The following is a 15264-nucleotide window of genomic DNA, read 5'->3' on the forward strand; positions in this document are numbered from 1 at the left end:
CATGCCGCGGAGCCGCTGGGCCCGTGAGCCATGGCCGCTGAGCCTGCGTGTCCGGAGCCTGTGCTCCACAACGGGAGAGGCCACAACAGTGAGAGGCCGCCAAAAAAAACAAAAAAGAAAACAAACAAAAAACCCCAGATAACTGGGCCCATCCCCAGAGATTCTGATTCAGCAGATCCGGGTGGAGCCTGATAAGTTGCATTTCTAATAAATTCCAGCCAATGCTGATGCTGCTGTTTCAGGAACCGCATTTTGAGAATCACTGGGCTAGGTCATTCTCATAATTCCAAATCGCTACCAGTCCCATTGGCCTGCAGTATCTCTTTCTTTCTTAGTAATCACGCAACCAGAGTCTTTCCCTTTACCACAGAGACTGGTTGTTCGTTCTGATAACATCCTGCACCCCATTAGGTACCTTCTCCATCAGCTCCACTTGGCAGCCACCCTGAAGGAGGATTCCATCTTTGTCCCAGGAACTCAGAGAGAACTGTGGAAACTCAGACCAGATCTCTTGTTTGTGTTTTTCTCCAGCCATACACCCTGTAAGTATATTAATGCCTTTGGATTCATGTTACATTGTCTGCTTCCTTATTGTTGTCTTATCCATAGTTTCTCAAAAAAACACCTTAGATGAAGTGTAGCTACAACCATTTATAGTCCCTTTTTGTGAACAGCCCAGTGTGCCTAATCACGTCTCTACCAAGGAAAAGTGGAGGGAGCTTCACTTATACTATTATTCAGTTCTCAGTTCCCAAGCAGGATTTGGAAGCTTAAAGCTGAGACCCCACAAGGTCCAAAACCAACAAGAGGGCTTAGAGGTCCAAAGCCCTGAGTTCTATGGTGATTTATCCTGAAACTCATTTCATTCATTCATTAAACATAAATTTTCTACTCCTTGTCAGGCAAGTGTGACATACTGGTTATGTAGCAGTGAATAAGACTAGTCCCTTGCTTACCCTTTAGTTTTTTAGGAAATGTAGACAGTCATGGTTAGTTAAGGTAAATTTTGATGAGTTGTAAGGGGATGTTCAGGTGCTCTGGTTGCATTAGGCAGGAAGAGCAGACCTGGCTGATTTTCTCTCCTTTGTTTTTCTGTCTTGAAAATTGGGAATAATTTCTACCCTTTGTAGACAACAGTTCAGGGATGGTAGTAAAATTTCGTCACCCTAAAAACTTTGAAATAAGGATATAATATTGTCCCCTGAGTATTAAATTTTAAAATTAACTATGCAATTAGAGCAGATAGGTGATCACTCTTAAGAGACAATAACTGAAGATCATAACTCAAATCAAAAATATAATATAGCTTATGAAAGAACAGGAAAATGACATACAGAGGGAGGGAGGACTCATCCATACTCTATTCTTAGCAGTGCCCTGATAGGTTGTTTCCTAACTCAGTGCTTATCAAACTGTAATATGCATATAAATCACCCAGGGATCTTGTTAAAATGCAGATTCAAATTCAGTAGGTCTGGGGTAGAGCCAGAGGTCTGCATTTCTAACCAACTCCCAGGTGGTGCCAGTGGTATTGGCCCATGTATCACATTTTGAATAGCCAGGGCCTGGCTGATCCCAGTGGGAGGTGTAGCATTCCTGTGGAGAGAGATACATCTGGAGATCACAGCTGGCCTGACCGCCTAATCAGAGGACATAAATCAGTGGTCTCCAGGCTGGTACTGCTTTGTGAGAGTGTACTGGTCCATGGCCAGATGAGAAAAATCAGGACTACTCAGTGAGTTTTTCAAAACACTAATTTCCTTCCATTTTAAGGTTATGAGATTTTTATGCATTTTTAAAATAATGATAAATAGGATTTTTAAAGATCTTACTTGGTGGAATAAAAAGTTGTCAACACTCTAGTTGTCTTAAAATCTTCTGGAGATTTTACTGGTCTTTGAAATCAAAATTTAGAACCACTGATCTAACTCCCAGGGTGATGGGTAATCTTTTACAGTGTGATGTCCACCGATGGTTTGTCTGCAGGGAGAAAGAACACTACCTAGAGAATGTGACTATTTGGCGCCCTTGGCATTTATTCCTCATTACTAATTGATAAGTTGGTGCCTGGATTGGCTACTTCAGACTGGTACTTGTGAGCTGTATTAGCATGAGTCAGCCTCTTGAGTTCAGGCATCTGTCAAGATCAAATCTCTGAGCCTTCAGAGTGGGAGGTGGGCCCTGGGGAATTCTCCAAAGTCACTGTCACCTTGTGAGGTCTCTGGAAGCCTGCCAGCCAGCCTCTCTGGCAACACTCCCACTTCTGCATCTCTTGCCTTTCCCACTCTTAGGTTATAAAGACCACAGACGTATTATTTACACACTTTAGAAAAGCAATACACATTAGTGTTTGAAGAAGAAGCTCCCTTCTCACAGGGGCGGTGTGCTTTTTACTGACCTCTGGTTTTCTTTGATTACCTGTAAACACAGAGTGGGTCAGAAACCTCTAAACCAGCTTGGGGAAACACCAGTTGTGTAATTTACTGTGAGTCTTTACTGTGAGGATATGCAAGATGGGGAAATTGTGAGCATTATTTGCCAAACTTATTTAACCCTGAAATCAACCATCCACTTTTGTTTTCCAAGGCATCTTATGGAATAATATTCCACAAAATGCACTTGAGAAACTGTGCTCATTCTAAGCCAGGGGTTCCCAACTCAGGATCATTCTGCTGCCCAGGGGACATTTGGCAGCATCTGCAGACATTTTTGATTGTCAGACTCAGGGGTGCTATTGGTATCTGGTAGGTAGAGACCAGGGAGGCTGCTAAACATCCTGTAATATATAGGGCAAGCCTCCATGGCAAAGAATTATCTGGCCCAGAATGTCAACATGGAGGTTGAGAAACCTTGGTCTAATCTAGTGTTTCCAAAACTTCTGTGGTAAGAATCACCTGGGATCTTTGTTAAACAATTCAGTTTTCAAGACTCCTCCCACTGAGGGAGGCTAGCTCACTGGGTCTAGGATACGGTCTTCAGCAAGAACCTCAGAGAATTCTTGTTAGGGAAATTTGACCAAGTGTTCTTAACTCATCTCAGGTAGCTGGGAGAATAGAATTAAGCTTCATTTAAGTCAGTGGTTCTCAAACTTGATGTTGCATCAGTATCACCTGGAGACCTTGTTAAAACAGACTGCTGGGTACCACCTCTAGAGTTTCTGATTCAACAGGGCTACTGTGGGTCCCAAGAATTTGCATTTCTATCAAGTTCCCAAGGGATGCTTATGTGGCTGGTCTGATGGCCTCACTTTGAGAACCACTGGTTTAAGTGATTTCTTCTCCTACAGGTGGGGATGCCTCCATCATTCCAATGCTTGAGTTTGAAGATCAGCCTTGCTGTCCTGTCGGTAGAGATTGGGCCAATAATCCATCAGTAGAAGCTAGTGGTAACCTAGAAGCTCCTGAAGATAAAAGGAAATGTGAAGACTCAGATAGTCCTGTGACCAAAAAGATGAGGCTTGAGCCCAGGACTCCTGATGGTATGGCTCACCATCAGAGTTTTGGCAACCAGGAAAGTGGCCCTAATTCACCGGATGTCAGCAGCTCTAATCTCACTGCAGAGGAACTAGCCACTGTCACTGGAATGGCCCCCGGTGGCGCCAAAGTGGTGGACGTTTATAGAACTGGAGCCAAGTGTGTGCCTGGAGAAGCTGGAGACTCAGGGAAGCCTGGTGCTGCCTATCACCGGGTGGGGCTGCTCCGAGTGAAGCCAGGCCGGGGGGACAGGACTTGCTCCATGTCCTGCAGTGACAAGCTGGCACGGTGGAACGTCCTCGGATGCCAGGGGGCACTGTTGATGCACTTCCTAGAAGAGCCGATCTACCTGTCAGCTGTGGTCATTGGGAAGTGCCCGTACAGCCAGGAGGCCATGCAGAGAGCACTGATTGGGAGGTGAGAGGGCAGGGAGGGAACAGTCTTTCCAAAAAGCAGTCTGAGAATATGTGCAAAGAGCCTGGACATACATACATACGTACAAAGAGTTAAGAATTTGTTTTAAGGAAATAATTAAGAAAGTGCTCAAATATTTAGCTTTGTGTGTACTAATTTAAGGAAAAAAAAGAGGAAACCACTGAAATGGCCAGCAGTAGAAGATTGTGATTTTTGTTACAACTAATATTGATGAATATTTAACATGGAAAGATGCTCATAATGTTTAAAGAGCAATTTAGAAGGTAAAACGAGTTCGTTTTGGTCTTAAAGTATATATGCCCATAGAAAAAATTTATAGGAGGATATACACCAAGGTATTAATATGATTACCACTGAGTTGTGGTATTATGGGTGATTTTTTTCTTCTTTGTGATTATTCTATTTTCTGATTTTTCTGCAGTGTGCATATATTGCTGTTATAATGTTTAAAAACCTTCAGACATTAGTGTTAATTTTTTAAAAAGAAAAAAAGACAAATGATGACCACTCAAGCGTGGTCTCCCTGAAGAAGGGCAGCCAAACCTGATTAATGCTGTAGTAACTGAGGGCAGATAAGGCCATGACCAGAGGAGGTCTGTGGGCCCTTGTCAAATGTACCACTCCTTAAAGCTGACTCTTGGAAGCAGCCCCAGGATATGACCCACTAATTCCACTCCCGGGTACATACACAAGAGAAATAAAGACATACATCCACATAAAAGTTGTACATGAATGTTCATAGCAGCATTAGTCATAACAGCCCAAATGTGCCACAACCCAAATGTCCATCAGCTGGTGAATTGATAAACAAAAGGTGGTAGCTCCCTGCAGTGGAATGTTACTCAGCCACAAAAAGGAATGAAGGACTGATACATGTCACAACATGGATGAACCTTGAAAATCTTATGCTAAGTGAAGTAGGCCACATGTTGTATGGTTTCATGGAGTGAAATGTCCAAAATAGGCACATCCATAGAGACAGAAAGTAGATTCATGGGTGCCAGGGGCTGGAGAAGGGGATGGTGAATGACTGCCGTCAGGTGCAGGATTTCTCACTGGGGTGACAAAAATGTAGATTGCAGTGCTTGTTGCACAACTCTGTGACTATACTTAAAAAATTGAATTATAACTTTAAATGGGTGAATTTTATGGTGTATAAACTATATGCCAATAAATATGTTAAGAAAAAAAAGGCAATCCTAGGCACTGTGCCCAAGACATTTTCTGTTTTCCATGTTTTCTTGATTCCAAGACTTTAAGTTGCTGTCTGCTCAGCTCTAGACCCACTACATGTTGGCATCTAGTTTGTGTGAAATATTCAAGAGAAAAAAATGAAGCTTTTATATTATAGTATAATTTTGGTTTCTGGCCTGTTTTAAGGACTCCCTAGGAAGCTGATGCCGACAGGTTAGTATTTCTTCTTAAGGTTTTCAAATCTTTCACAGCCAATATGAGAAATGGAGTTCGGTGTTACTGAAGTCCCTGAGGGGTGGTGACTCAGTTTATAGCTGTCACTTCAGAGTGATGGAAGAGATCTTTCTTCAGCCATAAGGTTCATAGGATCTGGATTCTATTCTGTCACAACCTCCTATACCATCCTCCCCATAAATAAATAAATAAATAAATAAATCCACACACCTTCTAAGGCCTTTGCCTCCCACTGAGACATGGGTGGTGATGTGGTCCACAGTCCAAGATACTCTCTTTCTCGATGAGTGAGCCTAAACTACATGCCTTTCCCCTCACGTTTAGGTGTCAGAATGTCTCAGCTTTACCTGAAGGCTTTGGAGTTCAAGAAGTGAAACTACAGCAGTCAGATTTACTATTTGAACAGAGCCGCTGTGCAGTACAGGCAAAAAAGGCTGAGAACCAAGGCCGACTTGTTCCTTGTGGGGCAGGTAAGGGATCCATGTTCCACTTGCTCTGGAGTAACTTGTCCCTGGACATTAGAGTGGCCTGGAAGGGACTGCATCCTCCCAGCCTGGGGTAGCAGTTTACCACTCAAGTGGCCAATAGCATGGGCTCGGGAGATACCCACACTGGGTCAAGTTCATACTCTTTATGACCCTGGGCAACTTGTCCTCTCTTAGCCTCAGTTCCTTCATCTTCGGATAAGAATATCATTTGTCAGGTTGTTACGAAGAATAAACGAGAAATTCTGTTTCATGCATTTACTGTGTTCATCATATAATAAATACTCAGTGATTGTTAGCTATGATGATGATGATGGTGGTGGTGGTGATGATGAATCATGAACCACTTATACTGTTGTATTCTGGAGGCCAGGCATCAGAGTGGCAGCCACTGTCTCTGGCATCATATCCAGCTCTCATGAGTCTTCAGTGGTAGGGGAATATTTTTATTGAAATACCTCTGACATTTACAGAAAACTGAACAGTTTTAACCCCAGAATCTTATCTTTTCATAGCCATCAGCTGGAGTGCAGTTCCTGAGCAGCCCCTGGATGTCACCGCCAATGGCTTTCCGCAGGGAACAACAAAGAAAGGAATCGGACGCCTTCAAGCCAGGTATAGCATATTGGGGCAGAAGGAGATGGTGGCAGTGCATTCACACCTCACCACCCTCTAATTCCAGAACATTTTCTTTTTCTTTCTTTTTTTTTTTTTTTTTTGGCTGCGTTGGGTCTTCATTGCTGCACGCGGGCTTTCTCTAGGCGCGCAGGCTTCAGTAGCCGTGGTTCGCAGGCTCTAGAGCGCAGGCTCAGTATTTGTGGCACATGGGCCTAGCTGCTCCATGGCATGTGGGATCTCCCCGGACCAGGGCTCGAACCCATGTCCCCTGCATTGGCAGGCGGACTCCCAACCACTGCGCCACCAGGGAAGCCCCTATCTGTTCATCCTTTGGTGGGCATTTGGGTTATTTCACTTTTTGGCTATTATAAATAATAATTCTGCTCTGAACATTCATATACAAGCTTTTGGGTGGACATTTGTTTTCAACTCTCTTGGGTATACCTAGGAGTGGGATTGCTGGGTCATGGGATAACCTTATGTTTAACTTCTGAGGAACTGCCAAACTGTTTTACATAACAGCTGCACCATTTTAAACTTCCATCAGCAATGTATGAGTATTTCAATTATCCTGCATACTTTCCAACACTTGTTATTGTCTGTCTTGTAATCATTTTAGTGGGTGTTAAGTTCTATTTCGTTGTGGTTTTGATTTGCATTTCTCTAATAACTAATGATGTTGAGCATCTTTTCCTGTACTTATTAGCCATTTGTATATCTTCTTTAAAGAAATATCTGTTCAGATCTTTTGCCCATTTTTTAAATTGGTTTATTTGTCTTTTCATTGTTGATTTGAGAGATTTCTTTATATATTCTGGATATGAGTCCTTTATCAGATATATATTTCAGATAATTTCTCCAGTTCTGTGGATTGTCTTTTCAGTTTTTGAAAGTGTCCTTTAAAGCACAAAAGTTTCAAATTTTAAGGAAGTCCATTTTATCTATTTTTGTAATTCATGGTTTGTGCTTTTAGTATCATATGTAAGAAACCATTGTCACAAAGATTTACTTTGTGTTTTCTTCTCATGGTTTCAGCTTTTATGTTTAGGACTTCGATCCATTTTGATTTAATTTTTTATAAGGTGTGAGGTAGGGATCCAACTACATTCTTTTGCACGTGGATGTCCTTGTCTCAGCATTTCTTGGAAAGACTGTTCTTTCCCCTGGAAGATTTTGAAAGGAACACTTTCTTGGGCTTTACCACTAGAGATTCTGGTTTAGTGGGTCAAGGCTGGAACCTGAGAATCATTTATGAAGCTGCACAGTGATCAGACTGGCAAGAAGGGTGCCATGAAAACAAGACTTTGTATCTTCAAATTGGCTTTTATTGAAATGTGGAGCATATGATCTGTTGGACATGAGACTTGGGTTTCATGATTGTGTGTTTGGAGTTTCATGTATCTGCCTTATTGGTTTTTCTTTTGTTAAATGTTCATCTTGCCCCCTCTGCTTTTCCCTCCCAGTGAGCCACAGAGGGTCTGCAATAACACGAGGGTGGGTGGGGCTATGGGGTAGCAGCCTCCCCACCAAAGGCATTTCCATCTGTTTGGATTGAGCTGCCTCTGAGTGACTGTTGTAGGACTCCCACAATTTATAGGTAGTTCTTTTCATTCTAAGTGGCTTTTCCATTTCTTTATTATGCCCTTATAAAAAGTTGTATTGGGTCTTCCCTGGTGGCGCAGTGGTTGAGAGTCCGCCTGCCGATGCAGGGGACATGAGTTCGTGCCCCAGTCCGGGAGGATCCCACATGCCGTGGAGCGGCTGGGCCCATGAGCCATGGCCGCTGAGCGTGCGCGTCCGGAGCCTGTGCTCCGCAACGGGAGAGGCCACAACAGTGAGAGGCCCACGTACTGCAAAAAAAAAAAAAAAAAGTTGTATTGTAATTAAAGTTCACAGGTGGATTTGTTTCTTTTCTTTTTGACATGCTTATTTGTCTCCCTCAATGGAAATAATAATAACTTACATCTTTTTAGACTTAAAAAAAAAAAAAAAGTTTTTTTCTTCACAGACACTAAGCAGGGTTCAAATGGCCTATACAGCAGACCCAGCCTGCCTCTTGGTGGCCTGAGCTGTTGAATTGAGTAGTATTTACAAAAGTGTTAGGGGTAGAAATTTTTTAACCAGTTTTTTCTCAAGGGCCTCCCTGCTTCAGGCCATTGTCTGCATCTCTCCGGGAACCAGCAGTTAACCACAGGCCACAATGTGTGAGCAGAGCAGGTCACAGGGACAGGGAGCACACTTCCTGCTGAGCTCTGCCTTTACTGTAAGTGACAGGCTAGCAGCAACCCATACTGGCCCCACCCACCTGCCTGTGGCTTCAGTTTGCTGCTTTGCTCAAGTCTAAATGCTCTTCACTGTGAACCTACACCATCTTTTACCTTAAAAGCTTTCCTTACGACTTCTTTCTGGCTCAAAATTACCATCTTTTCTCCAGATTCCTAAAGTGCTGTTTTCCAGTTTATCCCAATATGTCAGTGTTTTATGTGTGATTGGGAGTGCCCCGTGTTCTCACCCTGGCTCCGTCTCCAGTTGTCAGGTGACTTTGGACAAGTCCAGTAGCTCTCTGGGCCTCAGTGTGTTCATATCTGTAAAACAAGGATATTGGAGTAGATGATCTGAGGTATCTGACATGTTGTGGATGTCTCTCCATTTAGAAGGCAGACTCCATACAGGAGTAAGTTCATGGTGGAAAGAGCAGAAGCTTTGCAGTTCAAGAGACTGATGTTTAATTCCTGGCTCCCTTTCCCCCCAAGTGTGTGAATTGGGCAAATTACTTTACCTCTCTGGGCCTCAACTTCCCTAACAATAAAGCAAGGGTAACTCATAGTATCTGTCACACGGGAATGTTGTGAAAATTGAATGAGAGAGAGTGCCTCTAACATGGTACAGGGCTTGCAGTAGACATCTTGTTAAGATAGATTTCTTCTTCAGTCATCAAATGAATCTGCACATTATGTGTTTTGGGTTTTTTTAAGACACTTTTTTTTTTTTTTTTTTGGCTGTGTTGGGTCTTCGTTTTTGTGCGAGGGCTTTCTCTAGTTGCGGCAAGTGGGGGCCACTCTTCATCACGGTGCGCGGACCTCTCACTATCATGGCCTCTCTTGTTGCGGAGCACAGGCACCAGACGCGCAGGCTCAGTAGTTGTGGCTCACAGGCCTAGTTGCTCCGTGGCATGTGGGATCTTCCCAGACCAGGGCTCGAACCCGTGTCCCCTGCATTGGCAGGCAGATTCTCAACCACTGCGCCACCAGGGAAGCCCCTGCACATTATGTTTGAAAGGGTCAAAGTTACTTTAATTTTAAAGACCAACAGCTGCTGGGGAGAGTGGGTTTTTCTCACTTCTCATTCCTGAGTGCTATCCTGGAACCACCTTTTTTAGAATGATCTGGAGTATGAACTCAAGACTGGGATGTTAGAAACATTTAAAATACTAGTGCGACACTCAAAGGTAATATTTTATTTTAAGTCTTTGTGTTCATTGCAAACAATGAGATAATAACAGGAATCAGATAAAGGACCCTCATTTTCAAGAAGCTTAATTTTTTTTGCGTTACGCGGGACTCTCACTGTTGTGGCCTCTCCCGTTGCGGAGCACAGGCTCCAGATGCACAGGCTCAGCGGCCACGGCTCACGGGCCCAGCCGCTCCACGGCATGTGGGATCTTCCCGGACCGGGGCACGAACCCGTGCCCCCTGCATCGGCAGGCGGACTCTCAACCACTGCGCCACCAGGGAAGCCCGGCAAATCCTTTTAAATTCTCTTTGCCCTGAAGAGGCATATTCTCTTCCCTTCCCAGATGAGCTACCAGAGCATCCTGGAGAGATCATTACGTGGCTCATTGGATTATAAAAGAGAAGGGTAAGAGATTAAAAAAACAAAAACAAAAACAAACAAAAACTAAGCGTGTCTAAGTATGTTAGAATAAAGATAGGGCTAGGTTGAAATGTGAATGTGTAATCTTTAAAAAATTAAGTATGTATAGCTTTCCTAGCTCTTTGATACACCAACCAGTAGTGTTAACCAGCTCACCAGGAAGACTAATATCTAAGAATGTAATCCTCACTGTTAAAAGGAACTAGGGCTTGTTGGAGCATAGCAGCTAGCGGCCACCAAGATTATTTTGCTCCACAGATGACATCATTTGTTATTATTGGGTGGGCCTCTTTGACAGAGGAATTACTATTATGGTCACTCTGTTCTGCTGTTGAACAAGTCTTGAGAAAGGTCTTACTTCTCTGGAGGGAGATATAACACCTTAACATTACTCATGAGGTGACTTAGACCAAAAGCATTCATAAGAGAAAGTGACATTTGCTCCTGCAGAGGGAATAATGTTGAAAACATTTTACAGATCTGGTCTCAAGAAGCTGTTAAGCTGCCACTGATGGCTTTTCACAGTGACACTGGAGGCCTTGACATTTCGCCCAGTGTTGGTGGTAAATAGAATCCAGTGTGCCACCTTCCAGTGAGGTTTAAGTGTTGTGTTTCTTTAATGAACCTTGAGTGGATCCCATCTCCAGACTACAGATCGTGGCATGGTTGATTACTAAGGCTTGTGAATGAAATGCCTTGACATATTTCATTAATGCTCTGTAATAATATAGCCAAATTTTCTCTCATAGTTGTACATCAGTGGCCACTGGGTTATAGCAAAAGTCTCATGGGCTCACCTATCAGTATTTCCAAAGGGAAATGTGAGCATCCCGGGCAAGATATTAGTTTATTTTTTGATGTTCCTCTTTTGCTGATTCTGAGTGATGTGGACAGTGGAAATGTTGAGTCTGTAAGACTCTCTGGACTTCTTGAGCAATAAAATGTGTGGTCATGTCACCAAAACTTTCAGAGTCTTGAATCTGGAGATGAAATCTTTGATTCTGAGTAACAGTGAACATATCAACTTATCTACCTGAAGACAGACATACAATAAAACATAAATAATGTTTGTTTTCAGCTGGGTAAAACCAATCCTGATATAGTGCTAGTTGTCTGAAAAGAAAAAAATTCTAAGTCTCCCTTTTTTGAGGGTCATGGCCTCCTGGCTTTACTCTTAATATGTTTCTATTAGCTATAAACTTCATTATCTCTCTTTTTATGCTTAGGCCTAGAAAGCATAGGGAGCTGCCAGAGAGCCTCGTTTCTTTGTCCTGTATGAGATTTTCCAGGACCATCACTTCCCTCCTCCAATACATAGAATAATTTCTCTTCAAATTGCGCTGGTTCTTTTACAGGAGAATAACATCAGCATCTAAACTCCATGTTCGAAGCATGTATGTTCGATGGTTTCTTACAAGTCCTTGAGGTGTTAGCTTCATATAAGTAGTTGGTGCACCAGTGAATGAGCTACACAAAATATTATGTAAAGCTGTAAGGCTTGGCTAAAAGTAATTAATTGTCTAATCAGTCAATATGAATTAGTCAGTATTATTCACACTTAAACTACTAGATGAATAAAAGATTTAACGTTACAGTTGCCTTTGGTGACCACCCTTTGGATATATTTTCACTAATATTGAACAGTCAGATTATTTTCTTCTTGAGTAATAATTTTCAGTTCTAGTGCAGTCATATAAACACTTGCACAGTATTTTAGTTCTATAATTTAAGTTCATTTTCAGTTCAAGGGGATTGATATTTCAATCTGACAGTTCTTACTTAGTGGCAGCTTTAGCTACAACTCCTTATTAGCTCTACCAGGCCACTTTATTAATTGAGTGGAAAAAAATATGAGAAATATCATTTCTCTACCATCTTTCTAGTCCACCTGCAATGACCCAATACATAGTATGTATAAAAGACTCTCATATACAATACAAGCTCTCTGTCAGAGAAACTCATTTTATTTTCTACTCTTGATAGAAAAAGAAACTGTAGTAATTTTCTTGAAATCTACATGTTTTAAGTGAACACATATCAAATGTAGAATATCTGTATGTATCTGTATTATATAGAATAGCTGTATTTTATAGATAGATAGATAGATAGATAGATCTGTTTCTGGGCATTCTGTTCTGTTCCATTGGTTTGTTTGTTTTTCCCTGCACCAAAACCATACTCTTAATAACTGTAGTTTTATAATAAGATGATATCTGTTAGGGAAAGTCCTCTTGCCTTGTCTTTCAAGAGTGTCTTGGCTTTTCTTAGACTTTTAAATTTAAAGTTCAGTTTGGGGAGAATTGACATTTTTCATTGTTAAGTCTTCAAACCAGGAATATGGTGTATATCTTTTTATATAATGCTGGTGCCAAATTGGCAGTTGTGCCCCAAATTTAAAACAAGCAGTTTTGAATGTTCACTTATTTAGGTCTTCTTACATATATTTCAGTAAAGTTTTATGATTTTCTTCACATAAATTTTCACATCTTTTATTAGATTTATTTCTTGAATGATGTATTAGTTATCTGTTGCTGTGTAACAAATTACACCCCCCCCAAAAAAAAAAAACCTAGTGGCTTAAAAAAACAATTAACATTTATTATTTCACAGTCTCTGTGCGTCAGGAATTTGGGAGGAGCTTAGCTGGATAATTCTGACTCAGGGGCTTATGAGGTTGCAATCCATTATGTCAACCAAGACTACAGTCATCAAAGGCTTGACTGGGGCTGGAGAATCCAGTTTCAAAATGGCTCACTCATGTGGCTGCAAGGTCAGTCAGTGCTGGCTGCTCGCAGGAGGCCTCAGTTCCTCTCAATTTGGGTCTCTCCATAGTCCTACAAGTATTCATCTTTACAACATGATGGCCGGTTTCTCCCCAGAGCAAGCAATCCAAGAGAGCAAGGCAGAAGCCACAGAGTCTTTTGTGAGTAGCCTCAGAAGTCACACTCCAACCCAATCTCCTAATGGTTATTCACATAACCCCTATTCGGTGTGGGGCGGGATTGCATAATGGCATGAATTCCAGGAGGTAAGAATCACCATTCAGAGACTGGCTACCACAGATGCTGTTTTAAGTAATTTCCTTTCATTTCATTTTCTGGTCATTGCTACTGCAATCAACTTTTTTGTTGTTGTTTATTTCTCTTACAATTAATGTTTGTATCCAGCAACCTTGCTAACTCTTATTATTCTACTAATGTATCTGGGCATTCTTTCGGAATTTTTGAACATAGTCTATCTTTTGCAAATAGTATTTCCTTTCCAAACCTCCACTCCTTTTATTTTTTTTCTTGACTTATTGTGCTGACCAGAACTGACAATATCACAGTCATCTACGAATAATGACTTGTTTTTTGCTTTTCAATCTTTATTCCTTTTATTTCTTGTCTTACTGGCCAGACCTTCTGTATAATGTTGGATAAAAGCAGTGATAGCAAGTATCCTTGTATTATTCCTGATTTTTTTTTTTCTTGGCCACGCCATGTGGCATGTGGGATCTTAGTTCCCCGACCAGGGATGGAACCTGTGCCCCCTGCAGTGGAAGCGCAGCCTTAACCACTGGACCGTCAGGGAAGTCCCAAAGCTTTGTAAGCATTGTTACCCAAGGGGCCAGCTCCCTTGAAAGGAGGAAGCCAAACATAGCTGATGGGTATCCTTGGGGGCAAAATTTAGTAATCACCTCTGTCTTTACCCCATTTCAGCCCGTCACCTTGATGATTTCACTGCTGGTAACATTTCTTGAGAGTTTTGGGGTTTTTTGTTTGTTTGTTTGTTTTGGCTGCATTGGGTGTTCGTTGCTGCACATGGGCTTTCTCTAGTTGCAGTGAACGGGGGCTACTCTTTGTTGCGGTACTCAGGCTTCTCATTGCGGTGGCTTCTCTTGTTGCGGAGCATGGGCTCTAGGCACGCAGGCTTCAGTAGTTGTGGCACATGGGCTTAGTTGCTCCGTGGCATGTGGGATCTTTCCGGACCAGGAATGGAACCCGTGTCCCCTGCATTGGCAGGTGGATTCTTAATCACTGCACCACCAGGGAAGTCCCTGATAACATTTCTTAAGATGAGAATCAGTTTTGTCCCTCAACCTAATCAGGCTCTTGGGTCTGGATTTTTCTTCTTGCCAAGTGCAAGAAGGTGAAAATGGGGGCTCAGGACCTTCAGACCTAGAAAGATACCATGTGAAACCCAGTATCTTTGATAGGGGCCTGATACATAGTAAACACTTAATAAATCTTCTTGGTCTTCTTTTTCCAAACAGATCCCGAATCAGCAAAATAGAGCTCTTTAGATCATTCCAGAAGCTGCTAAGCAGTATTTCAGAGGACAAGTGGCCAGACTCCCTCAGGTGATGCCATTGACCTATGTTTTTTCATATTTAGGAAGACTTCTGGTTTAATTCTGCTTATGGATGGCAGGAAGCTTTGGCAGGAATGGTGGTTCAGTAGGCGAGTGGGTACTTATTACTAACCACATGCTCTTCAATCCCCATCGCCCCATTTGCAGATATGTGTATGATCTGAGCTGTGGGAGATGGGTAGTTGGTAATACAGAGTCACACGAGCCTAAGGGCAGAATTGGGGCCTGGGCCATTACAGGCCCTCCTCTTGTTCCACCTCCAGATGGACAGCATTGTGGAAATGTGAGTGCTTGGGGAGCAATAGATTCTGTTGGGAATATCATTCTCTTCTCTTTTTCTTTTGTTCACATCACTGCTTGTGAACGGAAGCTCGAAGACTTAAATTACTTTCCAAACAGGAATGTAGAGAACTATAAAACCACTTCTGGGGCAGGTGGGTGGGTGGAATTCAGATACTAACTACCCAGAGTTAGGCCAAATCTCACAGGGTAGGGGCACAGCCCCCACAAACTGACCTCACTTCAGGACACCAGCCACATACTGGGGGGGCCCCAAAGCCACTTACACTTCTGACCAACTGACTACAAACTCAGGTTCC

At 42.4% G+C, this 15264-nt stretch overlaps 1 protein-coding gene across 7 annotated transcripts in view; it reads left to right on the plus strand.

Moving 5' to 3' along the window:
• The window catches only part of ADAT1 (adenosine deaminase tRNA specific 1), a 45433-nt gene that overhangs the window by 4011 nt on the left and 26158 nt on the right, over positions 1-15264 (plus strand). For 4 of the 7 annotated variants that reach the window (XM_027119222.1, XM_027119220.1, XM_027119224.1 and 1 more), the window contains 5 exons: positions 412-542; positions 3287-3890; positions 5661-5806; positions 6337-6436; positions 14568-14654. In XM_027119222.1, coding sequence (XP_026975023.1) covers positions 412-542; positions 3287-3890; positions 5661-5806; positions 6337-6436; positions 14568-14654 — 1068 coding nt within the window. Of the gene's footprint in view, positions 1-411; positions 543-3286; positions 3891-5660; positions 5807-6336; positions 6437-9818; positions 10035-14567; positions 14655-15264 lie in introns of those variants that run through there. The other 3 variants (XM_027119227.1, XM_027119225.1, XM_027119226.1) reach the window with 2 other exon arrangements.

This window comes from Aethalodelphis obliquidens, unplaced genomic scaffold (assembly GCF_003676395.1).
Source record: "Aethalodelphis obliquidens isolate GAN/ISIS:26980383/991018 unplaced genomic scaffold, ASM367639v1 scaffold20, whole genome shotgun sequence".
Classification (NCBI taxonomy): domain Eukaryota; kingdom Metazoa; phylum Chordata; class Mammalia; order Artiodactyla; family Delphinidae; genus Aethalodelphis; species Aethalodelphis obliquidens.